Below are 18587 nucleotides of genomic sequence, written 5' to 3'. Positions count from 1 at the left end.
TTTCAGACTCTTGGCTTAGAAACATCCTCTCGGATAAGTGATGCCTGTGCAGAGGTAAGAAACATCACCAGTGAAGGACTAGTAATTATTAGTAATTTAACATTTGTATTTTTATTTTTTTGGTGATGTCTAACATATGCGTCATTTATTCAGGTGGAGTCACGGCTGACATCACTTCCAGAAGGTGAAGTGCCAGAAGCATTATTGAAGTCCAGTCTGAACTCTGAGCAATGGGTATGTATTAAAGTGAAATGGTATGTGCACATCCGAAAAAAAACAAACAAACAAAAAAAACTTTAGAGCAGGAGCATGACCAAAAATTTTTGATTTATATTGATTCATTATTTTTATTTATAATTGCTGTATTGTTTGTTGTTTATGCCTACTCGGGTGTATGTGTGTAAAGGAATTGTTCACCCAAAAGTGAAAAATTGCTAAAAATGTACTCGCACTCAGGCCATTCAAGATGAAGATGAGTTTGTTTTTTCATCGGAACAGATTTGGAGAAATTTAGCATTACATCACTTGCTCACCAGTGGATCCTCTGCAGTGAATGGGTGCCGTCAGAATGAGAGTCTAAACAGCTGATAAAAACATCACAATAATCCACAAGTAAACCACACGACTCCAATCCTTCAATTAATGTCTTGTGAAGTGAAAAGCTGCATGTTTGCAAGAAACAAGTCCCTCATTAAGGCGTTTTAACTTTGAATCTTTGCATCCGGTCCATACCAGTCCATAATCCATAATAATTCTTCCTCTAATGAAAAAGTCCATCCCCTGTTGTCCTCTCACATCAAAATCCACAGACATATAATGTTTAGAACTGTTTTCACTTGTAAATGGTGCTATCTCTTCTGATTCAGGCAAGATGGCTTTTTTACTCGATCTTAGTCATAAGCAATGGATTGACGTTAAAAACATCATGATGGTTTGTTTATTACAAAAACAGCTTTTCGGATCACACAACATTAACTGATGGACTGGAGTTCTGTGGATTACTTGGGGATTATTGTGACGTTTTTATCAGCTGTTTAGACTCTCATTCTGGCGGCACCCATTCACTGCAGAGGATCCATTGGTGAGCAAATGATGCAATGCTAAATTTCTCCAAATCTGTTCTGATGACAACTCATCTACATTTTGGGTGGCCTGAGGGTGATTACTTTTTCAGCAAATTATAATTTTTGGGTGAACTATTCTTCTAAATATTTTAAAGTTGTAATTTTTTTTGACTGCCTGACAAACACAGAAAGGGCCAAAACATTGTTTGTCTAGTATTTAAATAGTAGAACTGTGTCAGTGTGCTGTCCTTTTGTTTTTTTCATGTATTATAGAGTCACACTGACCTTTTATATTCTATTCCAGGACAAATATTTTCACAGTTATTTTTTTCACTCTTAGAAAAAGATTAATGACATCAACAGAGCTCTCTGTAAGGATTATGAATGTCGGCGCCAAATGATGATCAAGCGTTTCCATGTCACACTACAATCCTTTACTTGGGGAGAGAGGGGAAAGGTACTAAGATTGTCTCTTTTGCAAACCTTCAAGCATGTATTTTGTATTAGGTTTCACTGAGCAAATTCTCTCTATTTTCTTTCAAGGAACGCAGTGCTTTGCTTTCTTCCATGTCACCCTGTACACCTTCTCTTGAGTCCTCCGTCTCCATTGCTAAGCTGTTGGCTATAAGGGAGGACGAGTCTCGCATTAGGCCAGTTAAAGCAGGGCCTTCAACAGCAGTTCACAAGGTGCCGTTCTGCTTCTAATAATAAATTAAGTGTGGCAATTTGCATAAGATTTAATAAGGATTTATACACAACATTTGTTTCTGCAGGTACTGATGGGCAGCGTGCCGGACAGAGGGGGACGTCCAGGAGAGATCGAGCCACCGATGCCCAGCTTCACCAGACGCAGTGAGGGAGGAGGTGGTCATCATTATAAAAGGAAAAGACAAGAATATTCAGGAAAGAAGAATAAAAACAAACAGAATTAGAAGGGTTTTTAGTGCTAGTTTTGTAACTAACACAACACAACAAAAGAGATTTATGTTAAAAGGAGGCAATATTTCCCATTAAAATGAGACATAAATGATCATTGACTATATAAAAAAAAATGAATTTTTATTTAATGTTGCAAATTACTTAATGCACTATTTCATTTGATGAACAAAAATGTGATAAAATCATTTCAGTGAAATGTATAAATATGAATGGCTACAAGCTGTATTTACTTTGAACAACCAAGATCTATGATGAAATTATTAAAATCAATTATGTTTCCTTTGAAACAGTATTTTCTCTTTTAACTCTCTTCTCCTTATTACATTTCCCATTTATTTATTTTTACATGTGCATTTTTAAGTAGTTGTTGACATGGTATTTCAGGCAGTGAAGGCAATGTTTTTCAGTGTGACATGCTATATTTCATTAAAAACTATTTCAACATTCTTCTAGATCTTTGTATTAATTAAAATACATGGCTTATGACCTCATTTGAGATTTAAATGGCATAGAACATTTGTGTTGTTATGAGTTGTGGAATAGATAGTTGTAGAATGTTTTTAAAACGCACACATATTTATGTTATAAAAAACACACATTTATGTTATTATACATGTTCTATATTTATAAATGTTAACCTGTAGTCTTAATGTTTATGTTAAGGTTCATGCCCATATAAACTACCCCTTTGCGATTTTATCTCGCTATGCTAAAGTTTAAACTTAAACTGAGAATGGTAAGATGGTAACACTTGGGCAGAGTTTATATAAATATTTATCTTATTGTTATAATATTCTTTAATACTTTGGTGTTTATTGTTAAAAGAGTTGAACTCATGGACAGTAAATGGTTAACTGGAGTGTTTGGATTAAGACGCTATCTGGTAACCAAGGACGATTCCGCGTTCACACACCCTGACAACATATTAAAACGCGATGAAACACTGCACAACCGATGCATTTCATGAAATTATATTTACACTAATTTTTAGTACGGCAAAATATATATTTTTTCCTTTGGACTGGAGTCGATCAAACGTACACTTTAAACTTAATGTTAGACTAAGTGATACTGGTTTGTTGTCAGTATGCTGCTAACGTAATTTTTAGGAGTGTCTTTTTTCCCCCCTTACAATATTGGATCATCCTAGATGTGTTTTTTTGAGTCGATTAAATTAATTTGATACAATCCAAGCCATGTCTGGAATTCAGTATGCATCCAATCAAAGCATCAAGCCTTTTAAATCGAGTGAGGAATATCTCTATGCCATGAAAGAAGACCTGGCAGAATGGCTGGGAGATTTATACAACATTGACATTGACGTAAATAATAGTTTGGAGGTGTTAGAGACAGGTGCGCTGCTGTGTGCTCACGCAAATAACGTGACACGCGTGGCGGATGACTTTCTGAAGAGGACCGGACCCGCGGAGGTCCAGCTGCCCGCTTCTGGAGTCACTTTCGTCAGCTCTGCCCATCCAACAACATTCCTGGCTCGGGATAATGTCACGAATTTTATCAGCTGGTGTCGAAAAGAGATGAGCATTCCAGGTATAAATGACGGTTATTTGTTTAATATAGAATTATTACTCAATAGAACATACAATTAGTTTGATAGAACATCACTTATTAGCAGTTCTGACACTTACCACTAGATAGTGCTGTGAGCTCACAATACTAGCGAAGCTTGTCCACGCTGTTCGTTCACATTTAAAGGAGTTTTTCCTCATTAAAAGTTGTATACATTAAAAAGTGAATAGTACATTTGATTAATATGTCATGTTCACTCACATGAGATTAAGACGCCAGTCATAGCAGTAGACTAATAAAAGCTTTACACGGACCCTTATGGGGACCACCATATTGAAATCACATGACCAGTCGAATACTGTTCATCTATTCATGCTATATCTTAACCAAAGACTTTAGTATAAGCCTTAAAGGGACTTTGATCTTAACTCACATTTTGCTAATATAGAATAGCGAGTTTCTGTAATGACACCAGTAACTGAAAACTTTACTTTTGCTTTACGCTGCCAAGTCCAATACGGCTCACATATATAGGTCATCACAACATAAATAAAATATTACCGAGTGAGTTTTTAATTTCAAAATTGTGTTCCTATAGTTTCTGATTCTGTTTTCTGTAACCATCTTAAACTCTGCCCCCATTGCAGATGTACTGATGTTCGAGACAGATGACCTTGTCCTGCGTAAGAATGAGAAGAATTTTGTGTTGTGCCTTCTTGAGGTGGCCAGACGGGCCTCTCGTTTCGGCATGGCTTCACCAGTCCTCATTCAGCTGGAGCAGGAGATAGAGGAGGAGATTCGTGAAGAGATGGAGGACTTGCCTGCTCAGTCCAAACCACAGAGGAGCTTGATAAACATCCAGAATCTGGATGAGATGGTGCTGTATCAAAGATTAAATTCACATAATGTTTACTGATGTGTTGAGGGCATTGCATTTTAATTAAGAATTGAATCAAAATTAAGCAATTTTTGCATAAAATAATTTGATTCTATCAAAATTGTAGATTAAAATTTGGTTTAATGCAGGGGCCAACTAGTAGTTAGCCAAGGAGTGATCGGTCAACTTTGGTAAACTTTTCGGATTCAAATTAGTTTCTGTTTTGATTTTTAAAAAGTTATGACCAGTCTTAAAGGGGGGAAAAATTAGATGTAAGACTAGTCTAAGCAGTTTATGGGTCAAAGACGAAAAAGGGTTTAAGCATAAAAACAATAAGTGTAATACTGCTTTAAATTGTTGTTGTTTTTCCCCCCAAAAATAAAAAAATGTTCTGTTTAATTGAATTGAAATTTTGTTTTTCTGAGCAAAAAATAAATATCATACATTTACAGAAGAGACCCACTAAAATGTCATTCAGTGTAACAATCTTGTCAGGCATATTTACAACAAAAATCAATTTATGACATATTAAAAGAATAATTACTTTCACCCCAAATACTAATTACGGTAGTTGTAATTTTACATTTTTTAAAATTTGCCACTATCCTAGGTTTTGCCCATTTGTCAGTAAGACGTTTTTACTCATTTAAAACACAATAAAATTTAATATGCTCCCTAATTCTTTTATATATTTTTGTATGTACACATCAGAATAAGCATGTTGTTTGAATTTTTGCATAAATATTGTGTTACACTGAATGACAATGTAACATTATTTCAACCAAATTTTGACATTTTATTCTCCAAAAACTTATTTGAAACCTTGAAAGTAGACACTTTACTTACATTTAATGTGCTTTCTATGGACATAAAACCACTTTTGTAAATTTCTTTTGATGCGGACATCTTAACGCCTTTGACCCTTATGCATTCGGATTAAATAATCCCTTTAGCTGAATCTCACAAAACCTGTCAAGAACATATTTCACATCACAGCCTAAATTTTAAAAGAACAAAAACTGCATAACGAAAATAAAACCTACATTTGTATCATAAAGATTTTGCATTGTAACATGTTTGACAACAATTGAGAACATCCCCCCTCCTATTTTCAGTAATATAATTTATAATGTATATAATATAATATAATATAATTAATATAATATAATAATAAATAAATATTTAAATTATAAACTATTAATCTATCATGGTTGTTTGATATATCATTGTATTTTTATTTTTTTTTAAACATTGTGTCCAGACATGATGTTTTTCATGACTGTATGTACAGTAATACAGTCATGAGAATAAGATTTAGAATAAGAGAATAAGATTTTTTTGCAGTACAGTAATATGCATTTAAGTTAAGTAAAGAAAAAATAATGTTTGGTATTCAAAATCTAATTTTTTTTTTCACTCCAGAAGTCTAACGAACAGTTTCTCAGTCACAGTCGCTGTTTGTTGTTAGTAATTAGTCATTTAGCAGATACTTTAATCCAAAGCGACTTGCCTGTAAGTACACTTATTACAGGCACAAGCCATCTGTAATTGCTTTGCTCAAGGGCATAATGACGGCAGCTCATCGCTTGCTCCTTCCAGTGACTGAAACACTACACCCCCTATAACACAAAACCCACTGTTATTCAGCGGATATGGCATGCAAGAGGATGCCTTGGAAACAAGGACACCTAAAGGGTCAAAGCTGAACATCCATCTATACCTATAAGATTCATGCCTCTTTTTACCATTTCAAATGATCTGCAGGGATAGGAAAAATGAGGGGAACTTTGAATTAGACTGCCATTTTGATTTGTGGCTCTCCTCACTGATTTATGGAGGCTCTCAAAGTGGCAGGTTACATCTGCTTAGAATACTCTGTCAGGGGTGTGTGGGTCATGCCAATAACGTTTCTGAGTTTGTGTGTGTGCAGGTCCAGCTTCTGATAAGCCGATGCACTTGCCCATCCCAGTTCCCCATGGTGAAGGTATCAGAGGGCAAATACAGGGTTGGAGACTCCAACACTCTCATATTTGTGCGGGTACTGTATATAAAACCTCTTTCTGTCAATTGATCATTTTAAGCGCTACTATTGTTCCAGCATAGACAAGGAAAAATATGTGTTGATCCATCATAGTCAATAAAAAAATGTTTTACTGTCTCAGAAGCTTTGTTGAAAAGAAATGGAAGAGTATTTGTTTTGTGGAAATGATAACAAGAGATAAATGGCTCAAACCAACTGCAGATGACATTTGCTCATAAAGGTGTGTGTGTGTGTGTGTGTGTGTGTGTGTGGATTTTGAGGAATCATGTTATGGTGCGAGTGGGCGGAGGATGGGACACCCTGGAGCACTATCTCGACAAACATGATCCCTGCCGGTGCACTTCTCTCAGTATGTGGATATGCACACCATAAATGTGTGTGTGTGTGTGTGTGTGTGTGTGTGTGTGTGTGTAGATTTTGAGGAATCATGTTATGGTGCGAGTGGGCGGAGGATGGGACACCCTGGAGCACTATCTCGACAAACATGATCCCTGCCGGTGCACTTCTCTCAGTATGTGGATATGCACACAAACACACACCTACAACTACCTACAAAAATTAGCATCAGAAATTATATAAACGGTGAAAGTTTTGTGGTTGTTTATCATGTATCTCAACCCAAATATTTTTGGGTGAACTATCCCTTTAAGATCGGTTTGGCATTATGAAGGACATTATGAGACATTGTAGTGGGATCATGCCTATGGCATATTGTTTGTGTAATATTCAATCTCAACACATGGAGCATATTAAAAGAGCTTCTTTAAGCAACTGAATCAGTATTTCCTCTTTTTTCTCTTTCACATATACAAATGTACATCAGTACATAAGTTGACCACACGTCCAGGTACTCGGGTCCATGAGATCAAAGAGCGGTTAACCACAACACAACCTGATGGCCAGTGTAATTCTCAGACAACTCTTATGCTAAGCCGAACTCAGTCCTCCTTTCAGCCAGTTGTCTGGACCCCTTCAGCTGCCTACAGAGCCCAGAGAGGAAGGCCCTCTCCCCCACGCTCCTCCTGTTCCCCTGACCCTGAACATCAGCCCACCCGCCGGAGAAACAGCCCCTCTCCTAACAAGTAAGTTTCCGATTAGAGTAAGGTCAAAGGTTGTCAGCTAACATTGATGTGAAACACAGTTTGAGACTGTGCTTTATTGATTGGATCATGAAATGTTGGTGTTTCAGACCACAACACACTCATACCTGAATTCCAGTTTGCTAAACAGTACCAAACCAGCTGTTTAACTTTTAGTGTTATGACAATAAATATAGTCCATTTTGATTTCATGTTGACAATTTTAAAGTCAGCATGAAATGAAAATTCACAAATCTTATTGACGATACTGTGAATGATTTATTTTGTTTGACCAAAAGTTTTAATCAAAATAACTGGATCTTCCAGTGAAATGTCAGACTTCTCTCTTTTGACATATGCTGGACTTCTCCAATCATTTAGTCCAATTAAATCTCGTAAACACGCACTCAGACCTGCCATCCAATCAACAACTGATTCATAGAACCAAGTCTCCGCTCTAAATTTGGTCTTTTCCAAAAATCCACTTCACTTGTGTGTACAACACAATATGGAAGAAAACTGCCATTACACTTCTATTGCTACTTCAGATACATTGCGGCTTTGGATTAATATTTTTCTTATATATATATATATAGAGGCAGAACTTTTTGAAATGTGATTGGCTTAATAAAAAATCTTCCCCAGGCATAGAGCTGGCTAACAGGATGAAAGAAATCCACTTAAATCCACTTGAATGCCTTGGATTCTCACAGACACATTACTTGTCGTCTGAGGTTTGAAAACCCCAACAATAACAATACCCAGAGTCTAAGGAATTAACATAGCAATACAGAGTTTGTGTGCAAGATAAAGACAGAAACAGGGACTGAGATTTTTTTTAAGATTTAATTTACAACTGAGCATGCCACTTCAGCAATTAAACAGTCACTAGGAAACAAACTTGTTCCACTTCATTATGACATCTCATTAGCAATGTCACGCTTCTCAGCAAAGACTTTTTCAAGCATGTAATTACAGGGGCTATTATTTCATATTATTATTACCATAGTCTCTATCATACACACATTTAATGACCACCACATTTAATGTTGGCTATTAAATTATTATATTAAAATTAGTAGAATAACAAAAGGAAGAAATGAACATTCATGCTTCATTCAGGAAATGAACCATGTTAATGTTGTGCATTGATTTGTGTGGTAATGTATAGTAACATGAGCGATTAGACTGCTATTTTAATCAGTAGTTTGCAACCATGGTCAATAAATGACTGTATCACTGAAATTATTATCTGAAATTTTATATATTATCCAGATTGCATTTACACCTTAATTTCAATGAACTGCCAGTGTAATTGGATAAAGTTGCAAGTGCACTTATACCTACGCAAAATGCAAATCACCACTCACTTACATATTATATGAGAGTTTGCATTAATTGCTATAATTTACCCTAAAACATTGCAAGATAACTCGAAATGCTTTCTGTCATTTCTTGCATTTCCTTTCTTTATAAACCTAGTCAGTAAACAATCTTAATAGGAATTATAAGTAAAGAAAATGGCAGAAGAGTCCTCTCTTTGGGAGGAGAAATAGGCAATATAAGAGATTTCAATTGGTAAAATTGGAAAATAATTGAATATTGTTGACTAAATCTGTTGAGCAAATTATGAGAGTGCAGTGTCTGGTCTCTTTTAAATTGTGAGAGTAGAATATAAAGCTAAAGCTAATATCAATAACTGAATGGCAATAACAAAAATGCATTTGCATTTACATTAAATGTGGTCAAAATTAGTCACAGGCCAACTCAAAATGTGAAAATGCAGAAAACTCATGCTAATACTAGATGTAAATGGGGTCAGAAAATACTACTAGGAGTGGGCCTGCAAATAGTTTGTTTTAAAGTATGTCCATAAAAATGTCCATTACATCTAATCTCTTCTGATTAGATAAAATGGAGTTTGGAAACTACCATATGCTTAATCATTAATATTTGTGTCTCTAAATGCATGATACTATTAACAGCTGTTGAGGAAGCACAGACTCACTTACACTGACGAGGTTCTGTGTGGGTGTTTTTCCAGATTAAGAGAGAGACCGAATACTCCATCTTGTGTGTACACTTGTGCTGACAGTAAAGACAGCTTGAAAACAAACTCCTCCAGTAGGAAAGGCAGAGAAGCAACAAGGTCGTCACCAGCACCTCGTCTCACGAGTAGTCTTCCACGGGCCACCCATCATCTTACTACACCACAACCTGAGATACAGCGTCCTCAAACTCCTCTAGTCCTTCAGAGGAACGCCAATCAAATCCAACCCCAGCAAGTGCCTGAGAAGAATCTGGGACAAACATGGACCAAATCACAGTTTGTTTCCAAACTGAGACAAAATTCCACACTTGGATTAAAAGGACGAGAGAACCAGGACAGAGTGCACCTTGTCTCGGACACGCAAGAAAGTCCAGGAAGCACCTTTCAGAGTCCTCCTAGAAATACACATTCATGTTCTAAACCTCCGAACATCACCATTCATGAGCCAGAGGACAATGTGGGTCCCAAAAATAGTCAACATTTCATCTGTACCTTTTCTCCTTTTAAAGGGCTAATGGGGGCCATTTCAGAAGCACAACACACCAGACCTAGAACACCAGCTAAGATCTCTCAAGAAGAGTCCCCAGATAAAATTAAACATATTCTGGATGTAAATGAGAAAGGCCAACTTGAACAAAGAGCAGACAGATCAGTCAGCAAGAAGGTACAGCACTTGGCCCTACCAGTGCTGAACACTGTGCAGTCTTTTCACATTAACAGCTCAAGGAAATCTTCCGAAAGCTTCCTTGATTCTCAGAAGTCTCAAGGAGATTTAGGTGAAGAGGGAGGAATTGAGAGAAGTTATCTCTTCACTCCTCCTCCTCTTAGCCCTGTTCAGGAAGCCATCCTCTATAAGAGCCTAGAAGAGGAAATCTTGTCCAATCTACAGCAGCTAAGCGTTGACTCAGAAACTAGCACTAGCTCTGATGAGAAGAATCATGAGAATCCCAACAATTCCAGAGAGATCCCATCTGACTACTGTAAAAGCTCTACCAGATCAGCAAGTCTTGATCAGGAAACACCCAACAGTGGAAACAGGGCTTTTGATGCAGTCATTGCTGAACTCTCTGGTGGCCTAAGGAAGCTGGAGAAGGTGTCAGTTGAGAAGTGGGTGAACACTCTTCAGGGTCTCAGAGGCAAAGAGGAGGAAGACCACATTACCGCACATCACCTTAAGGTCTCTAAACCTTGTATGACCAGTTCTTGGTCCTCATTGGGATCCAGTATGGATTCAAAGGAGACTACTGAACTTGTGAAGGTGCCATTTGACAACTCCAATGCTGAGACCAAAATTCCTCACGGAAAAGTATCATGTTTAGGAACTGAACATGTAAAAAAGCAGAGGAGAGCACTTGGCCCTACCAGTGCTGAACACTGTGCAGTCTTTTCACATTAACAGCTCAAGGAAATCTTCCGAAAGCTTCCTTGATTCTCAGAAGTCTCAAGGAGATTTAGGTGAAGAGGGAGGAATTGAGAGAAGTTATCTCTTCACTCCTCCTCCTCTTAGCCCTGTTCAGGAAGCCATCCTCTATAAGAGCCTAGAAGAGGAAATCTTGTCCAATCTACAGCAGCTAAGCGTTGACTCAGAAACTAGCACTAGCTCTGATGAGAAGAATCATGAGAATCCCAACAATTCCAGAGAGATCCCATCTGACTACTGTAAAAGCTCTACCAGATCAGCAAGTCTTGATCAGGAAACACCCAACAGTGGAAACAGGGCTTTTGATGCAGTCATTGCTGAACTCTCTGGTGGCCTAAGGAAGCTGGAGAAGGTGTCAGTTGAGAAGTGGGTGAACACTCTTCAGGGTCTCAGAGGCAAAGAGGAGGAAGACCACATTACCGCACATCACCTTAAGGTCTCTAAACCTTGTATGACCAGTTCTTGGTCCTCATTGGGATCCAGTATGGATTCAAAGGAGACTGCTGAACTTGTGAAGGTGCCATTTGACAACTCCAATGCTGAGACCAAAATTCCTCACGGAAAAGTATCATGTTTAGGAACTGAACATGTAAAAAAGCAGAGGAGTTCTTCATTCAAACAAAGCAGATCCTTAAGGAAGCCAGAGAGAGTCCCATCCATCTTTAAGCTAAAACTAAGACCCTGTGTGCGACCGAGACGTGACCACAGGTCTGACCAAAAGCCTTCAAAGATCCCAAGACCAGTTTTCTACAAAGGAACAAGCTGTAAAGAGGGAAACTCTCACAACCAGAGAGGAAACTATTCCCAACATGGGCTTTTTGGCACAGACAACTCTCAAAGAAACACTTGGACTAAACCAAACTCCCAGATCCCAATACCAAGTACAACAAAGTGCCAAAGAGCAAACAAGGAGTCACATGCAGATCGAAATCTGGAATCCTGGGTTTAACCGACATCTCAGAAATTAATAATTTTGTCATTTTAGAGTTTACTGAAAATTTGACTGCCAGTTCACACAAGCCATATGTTGGTCAAGGACTGTTTTACTTGCTAAAAATGCACTTTTCCGAAAGCCTTCAAGATCAGTTACAAAAATCACAGCACTTTCATCAGAGATTAAAGTCGTCTTACCTAAAGACGTACATGACACAGTACAGTACATGGATTTATAAAACCTCCTTGACAACAGTTTTAATACCATAGCAAAGTAGCCAGGTATTTTTGGTGTTTTTGTTGTTTTTCATTACATTTTGAGGTCTAATTAATTAATATGTAAATGTATATTTGTTAAGATGTTTACTTCACAAGTTCCACTCTGTACAAGCTGTTTGGAAGAATGTTTCAACTGTCCTCCATGAAAGTCAATGGGGTCCAAAGCAACACTAGAGCCCATTGTCTTTGATGTTTTTGTTGTTTTTCATTACATTTTGAGGTCTAATTAATTAATATGTAAATGTATATTTGTTAAGATGTTTACTTCACAAGTTCCACTCTGTACAAGCTGTTTGGAAGAATGTTTCAACTGTCCTCCATGAAAGTCAATGGGGTCCAAAGCAACACTAGAGCCCATTGGCTTTGATTGTATGGACAAAATAGCACTAAGACATTTTTAAAAATATCTCTTTTGTGTTCTGCAGAACAAAGAAAGTCATACAGGCTTGGAATGACATGAGGATGAATAAATGATGACAGAATTTTTTTTATTTTTGGTTAGACTATGCTATATCTAGAGCTGTTTAAAATATAATTTGGTTTTGACTTATTAGACTTTAGATTAAGGTCTGCAAAAAGATTTGTCTGAATTGATATCCTTTTTTATTGCTATGAGCATTTCTCCACTGTCACACTCAGACAGTAGTGGCAGTAGATGTAACGGATCAGATGTTATTCTTCCATATAATCAGGTGTTTCATAGTTGAGGGTGATGAAAGCCCCATTTAATAAAAACTGATACACTGACCATGTGAGCTATGTCCATGAACAGATTTTAATTTTTATGTTTTTACATTTTGTAACATGATGTGAATATGTCATGACTGGACATGGATTTGGCCCTGTGTGTTGTTTATTCATGTCAGCTCCACCAAGCATCCCGCTAGCATTTCTTCCTTGGCGTTTTCCAGTCACCTTGAGCTTCAGTGTTTTGGCTGCTGGTTTTATAAATAACTCTTGGCATAAGTCTGGAGCTAATAATAGCTTCATCAGAACTGCAGTCTATCACACTGCAGCAGCTGTGCTTCTCCTTGTTCCCTCCCTCCAACCCCAGTCCCCTTTGATCCCCCGCTCCCCCTTCCTTATCATCCCCAGACTCTTGTCAGTGGAGAGGAGCACTTTGAAGATATCCTCGGAGGACTGTGAGAGCATGATACTGTGAGGACCTCAATTTTGTGGATTAAATTTGGCATTTTGGAATTACGCAGAATCTCATCCAATTATTTAGAACGTAAAATAAAAATATGAACACATGCTTGCATTTGTCATGTTACCTGAAATCATTCTTTCATTATTTAAGGATTAATGAACATTAGTAAGCTTCACAGTCGTTCCTCAGTGAGCCACAATATTACACACTGCCTCGCTGATTTAAATAGTACATGCTGTGAATCACACTTTGTTATTACTGTGTACGTGTAGTGCATTGTATAAACAGCAGGGCAGATGCATTACCTTTGAAGAACAGATACTGATGTAGGTATTGATTTAGTACTCATACATCACACAGACAAGGATGCATTTTCTGTGTCCAGTGTCCATTTATTAGACTAATGTGCTCTTTGCATGTAGACATTTGTACTGAACATGTATTTGATCAGACTATAGGGTGTGTAGCAGAAGCTGGTCTTTATGTGCATCAGAGATGTGGTGGGTTAAATTATTAAAGAAGGATATATTTTTAGTTTGTTCCTTGCCACACACAAACATCGTCCAAGCCTCTGCCACAATGTAAGAGCATACATTTAGAACACATTTACATTCAAATTTTCCTCTTTCCCTTATGATTGAATGTGTCTCCACCATTTCAAAGTGGGACAAATTCTCATACCTTGGCATAAATTACATTGGAATGAGACACGGTATTATCATACCCTAAAGGGATAGTTCAAAATCTGTCATTATTTACTCATCCTCATGGCTTTCAAAAGAAGAATGTTTCATTATTTTCTAGTCACTATTCCATGCAATTGCAGTGAATGAATGAAGACTGAAGTTTTCATGCATCAAAAGGGATGCTTTTGACTTACGCACCAGTGTTAACTAAAATTATAACTATTCAAAATTGTTTTCAGTAATTTAAATAAAGATGAAATAAAGTAATATATAAATATTAGATGAAAAACAAAAACTTAAAATGATACATAAATTAAAAATGTTGCCTAGGCAGCAACTGAAACAAGTTTAAGTTGGAGTACTAAACTTACTAAACCCAAAACTGGAATCAGAATAAATATATACACATAATTATAAATCTATAAAGAAGCTTTATATATATATATGTGTGTGTAAATACATCTAAAAATATATAATGACTAATAAAAATGGCTAATAAAATAAAAAACTGAAAAAATAAAAGCTAATTCAAAATATTAAGGAATACTATAATAGTATAAAAATAATGCTAAAATAATACTGTATTGCACTATATGAAGCCATTTGTGAGCTTTGCATCACAAACAGACCGAAATTCAAGTTGTTATTCGCTGAAAAACATTACATCCACCCCATGTCCGAATTATGAATGAACCTTTGTTAAATCTTTTCAATGAATAGGTTCATCTGATTCACAAAACTGGACTTACACACTTTTCGGTGTAAGAGTACTGTAGGTATTACTGTAAGCAATTCTTTCCACTCGCCATTCTCAAGTGAATGATTTGTCTGTCGACTGCTGCTCTATTATATGTTAATGGCATTAATTAGGCGCCATTTACAATTGGAGATCTGAAACCATTTAGCTGTGCACAATTTCAAGATCATTTGCAATTTATCAATTTCTCATATGAAGGAGAGGCGTATGATCATTTTTTTTGTGCGTACATTCGTTCTCTGAATCACACGTACGCACATTTGAGAAAAGATCATAAGATCAAATGTAGGACAGTTTCTATGCAACATTTTATAAATGAGGCCCCTGGTTCGAGTTCGACTCAGCTCATCTCCCGGTTATCACAGCTCCTCCAGCTCACTGGAGGGGAAGATTATTGGTGAATTCCCATATATTCCTTTCAAAGCTAGTGTATAGTGTTGGAGCAGTATGGATCATTTTTATAATACTTTTATATTGTTTTTGCATCCCTTTTGAAGCTTGAAGCACCCCATCGTGTCACTACAAGGAAAAGAGCGACAAGCACATTGTTAAAATTTCTCTTTTTGTTTTCCACAAATGACAGATTTGAAACAACACAGAAGCAAGTAAATTAAGCCATTTTTCAGTGAACCATCCCTTTAAAAACACAGAAGTATCTGTAGAACATGTGTTGTGTGGCGTTTAAGAAGATCCTTAAGCTCATAAGCAAAGAGGAGCGTCTATGTGCTGTTCTGGCCTGAACGTAAGCAAGTGTATTAATGTAATATTAAAGCTGATTTTTGTTGCCTTCCACCAGCCTTTTTGGCAGTTTGGATTTCTAAGATAAGAGGCAGAAATGTTGGTTGTGTTCTTCCAGGCCGAAAGCGGAGACATCAGTTTGAAGGCTTAAGTAATGAAGCAACAGGGACTTCCCGTTTTAAGACCACATCTGTCTGTCCATATTTAGAATCCCAAATGTTAAGTTCCTTGGCATGAGGGTTATCACAGCTCTTCCAGCTGCCCACACAATAACGGAGTGTCCATAGTCATAAACCGCTTTTGAATGGGCTCTGTAGAAGAGAAACGGCAACCTCACATTAGGACGCATCGCTCTCTCCTGAGTGCCCGCTGGAAACGGATGGTGGCATGGACGTGCTTGCAGCGGGCACAACCCATGCTGCGGAGAGCCTCTCCAAACAACAGTAAAATGTGCCAGTTAAACTTGGCAGAGCACTCTACATATCCACACTTCCAGCTCTTTCGGACTAAGTCAGAAACACTGTGTCGAGGTATAACGCGACCTCGCTGCAGATCACGTTTGTTGCCGACAATCAGAATGGGCGTCTCTCCAGAGCCCATGACCCTGTGGAAAGATACACACACTGTAAATACAGAAAGCAAAAACGATTCTACATAAAAAGATGGCTCAAATCTAATTACATTCCACAGACACCACAGAAAAACCATGCAGTAAGTTCCATGGATGTTACAGGTTCTTAATGGAACCGAAATGCCAATTAAAAATTATGAAAGTCATCATTTACTCACTGTCATGTTGTTTCAAACCTGTATGATTTTCTCTCTCCTGTGGAACATAAAAGAAGATGTTTTGACAGTTTTGGTGACCACTGACTACTATTTTATGAAAAAATATTTCTTAAAATATCTTCTTTTATTTTCTACAGAATAAAGAAATGCATACAGGTTTGGAACGACATGAGGGAGAGTAAATGATTTTTAAATTTTTTGTAGAACTATCCATTTAAAAGTGAATTCAACATTCATATGTCGGGTCATCCTTACGTATTTCTGTGATTCTGGTAGATTGAAAAAAAGCCTTAGCTCATTCCGTCTTTTTACATTCATCTTTAGTTTATCATTGCAGTAATCTAAAACTTAATTAAAGTTAATCTTTAAAAACACTAGTCATTTTATTGCACTGCTTAATCTTTAGCAAATATCTAAATTAATATTCATTTTCATATGGTCTATTATAATGTGATTTTTAAAATGACTGAAAACCATTGATTTTACTTTAGTTTTTATTAGTTACAATTTTATTTAGACAAAATGGTATTACATTTTAATTTCAGCTATGAATCGGCCATTAATAACAAATTTAAAATCTAAATTCTTTTTTAATTTAATACTACACCCACATTAAAACACACATGGAAAATATGTCAGAGATGGTGTCTCATGACTCTTGCAGCAGTTAGTAACAACAGACTTAAAAAAAACAGAAATTTAGTTTGAAAAAGGCAACAATTTAAGGGTTTGTCATTTTGGCCAAGATTTTACCACAATATATGTTTTTCCAGCTTATAAAATGTGGCTCTAATAACCTCAAATGTGTATTTAACATAGCATATTTTAAGAAAGCTCCTGCTGTGATCGTATGTCTTTGTGTCTATAAACCATCTGATGAAGTGAAATTTCTTCATCAAGAGGATCAATTTGGGCTGCAATTTCATCAGACTGATACAATTAATGCGGTCTGCGCCAAATCCAACAACCTCTATAAATGGTCTTTCTGAAAGGTTTAGTGTTGTCTGAAGCTCTCTTTGCATCCATCTAATCATGACTTCTCATGGAAGTCTACATTAATCTTCAGCTGACTGAAGGTGCAGAAATCATTTCATCACACCCAGAGCCCTTTGTGCTCTATTTCAGATATCTATGCATTTTTCTGTGTATTTATTTATTTAATGTTTTATTTATATAGGGACAGATACAATAAACATAGATTAAACTGAAATACAGTCATCCCATGCATGTATCATAGTGCTTCTTTCTGTGCATAATACACATAATAATTTGATGGGAACAGCATCTTGGGATCTGAGTTAATGAAAACGGAAATGCACAGAAAATTCTGTCATCATTTACTCATACACATGTCATTCCAAACCTTTATGTGTATAAAAGAAGATATTTTAACTAACACTACAGTACAAACTAGTGTTGGGCCGATAGACGATGCCATCGGATGGCTGACAGACATCTCGATGTTAAGCTGACATCATGACCCACCCTCTCTCGCGCAATCCGTCGCATCACAGTTCCGTGTTCGGAAAGGAAATTAAGTGTACTACGGAAACCCTAAAGGGAATAAATAGCCTACGAGATGGGAGGATAAAAAAAATATTTTAATACTTTTTCTCGCAATTATATCGTTGGGTAAGCGACTGTATATAAATTGCGGGCATCAGGGAGCCGCTATTGAAACCGCTTTCGATTGCGCGCTCTCATTTTATTTTCTCTTTCACTTTCGAGATTCGTGATCACAAGGACTCTATACTATGGAGCGGCAGTACTTACCACACATTTGACAAGATTAGATGTTTGTCATTGGTGCTCAGGATCTGCAAATCATTCACCATCGTCCTATCCGACATTTCTCCTTACTCTGTGTATGTGGAAAGTGTAACTTAGCAAGTGGCTAACCTTTTAGTGAATCCGTGTATCATTCGATCATTCGTTTTTTTATTTAATATTGAAAGTAGAAAAATGAGAAAACGGCTCCTTTTTCGTTTTTTTGTTTTTTTCCAAAAAACGAAAAACTAAAATTCAGCTTAAATTTTCGTTTTTCGTTCATGGGTGGAAAAATTAATAAACAGCTTGAATATTTGATTTCTACACGTGGGCGGGAATTAAACGCCCCTTTCTGCTGATTGGTCAGCCGAAGATCAAACCGTGCCTTCATCAGTTCTTCTGCAGTATCACGCAGCAGAATAATAGTCCTCCACTGCTGCAGTTGTATGGATTCTTAATGCATTTATTGCAACTACATTTAATCTTTTTTC

At 36.9% G+C, this 18587-nt stretch overlaps 3 protein-coding genes across 3 annotated transcripts in view; 2 read left to right on the top strand and 1 right to left on the bottom strand.

Annotated features, from left to right (window-relative positions):
- Positions 1-2419, top strand: part of LOC107710720 (protein FAM98A-like) — a 6605-nt gene extending 4186 nt beyond the window's left edge. The window contains exons 6-8 of the mRNA XM_016515554.1: positions 1405-1521; positions 1608-1751; positions 1838-2419. Of these exons, the coding sequence (XP_016371040.1) occupies positions 1405-1521; positions 1608-1751; positions 1838-1996 (420 nt within the window). The 3' untranslated portion in view covers positions 1997-2419. The remainder of the gene's footprint in view (positions 1-1404; positions 1522-1607; positions 1752-1837) is intronic.
- Positions 2420-3199: 780 nt separating this feature from the next.
- Positions 3200-11946, top strand: LOC107710718 (GAS2-like protein 2). The gene is made up of 7 exons (XM_016515551.1): positions 3200-3551; positions 4178-4407; positions 6338-6445; positions 6863-6959; positions 7272-7530; positions 9572-10353; positions 11024-11946. The coding sequence occupies exons 1-7, from the start codon at positions 3200-3202 to the stop codon at positions 11944-11946; spliced, it is 2751 nt and encodes a 916-aa protein (XP_016371037.1).
- A 3388-nt stretch (positions 11947-15334) lies between these two features.
- The window catches only part of LOC107710719 (ras-like protein family member 10B), a 15483-nt gene continuing 12230 nt past the window's right edge, over positions 15335-18587 (bottom strand). Inside the window, exon 4 of the mRNA XM_016515553.1 lies at positions 15335-16144. Within this exon, the coding sequence (XP_016371039.1) occupies positions 15874-16144 (271 nt within the window). The 3' untranslated portion in view covers positions 15335-15873. The remainder of the gene's footprint in view (positions 16145-18587) is intronic.

Source organism: Sinocyclocheilus rhinocerous, unplaced genomic scaffold (assembly GCF_001515625.1).
Source record: "Sinocyclocheilus rhinocerous isolate Xijiao unplaced genomic scaffold, SAMN03320098_v1.1 scaffold597, whole genome shotgun sequence".
NCBI lineage: Eukaryota > Metazoa > Chordata > Actinopteri > Cypriniformes > Cyprinidae > Sinocyclocheilus > Sinocyclocheilus rhinocerous.
The sequence above is the reverse complement of the archived record's forward strand: the minus strand, read 5'-3'. Positions and strand labels throughout refer to the sequence as shown.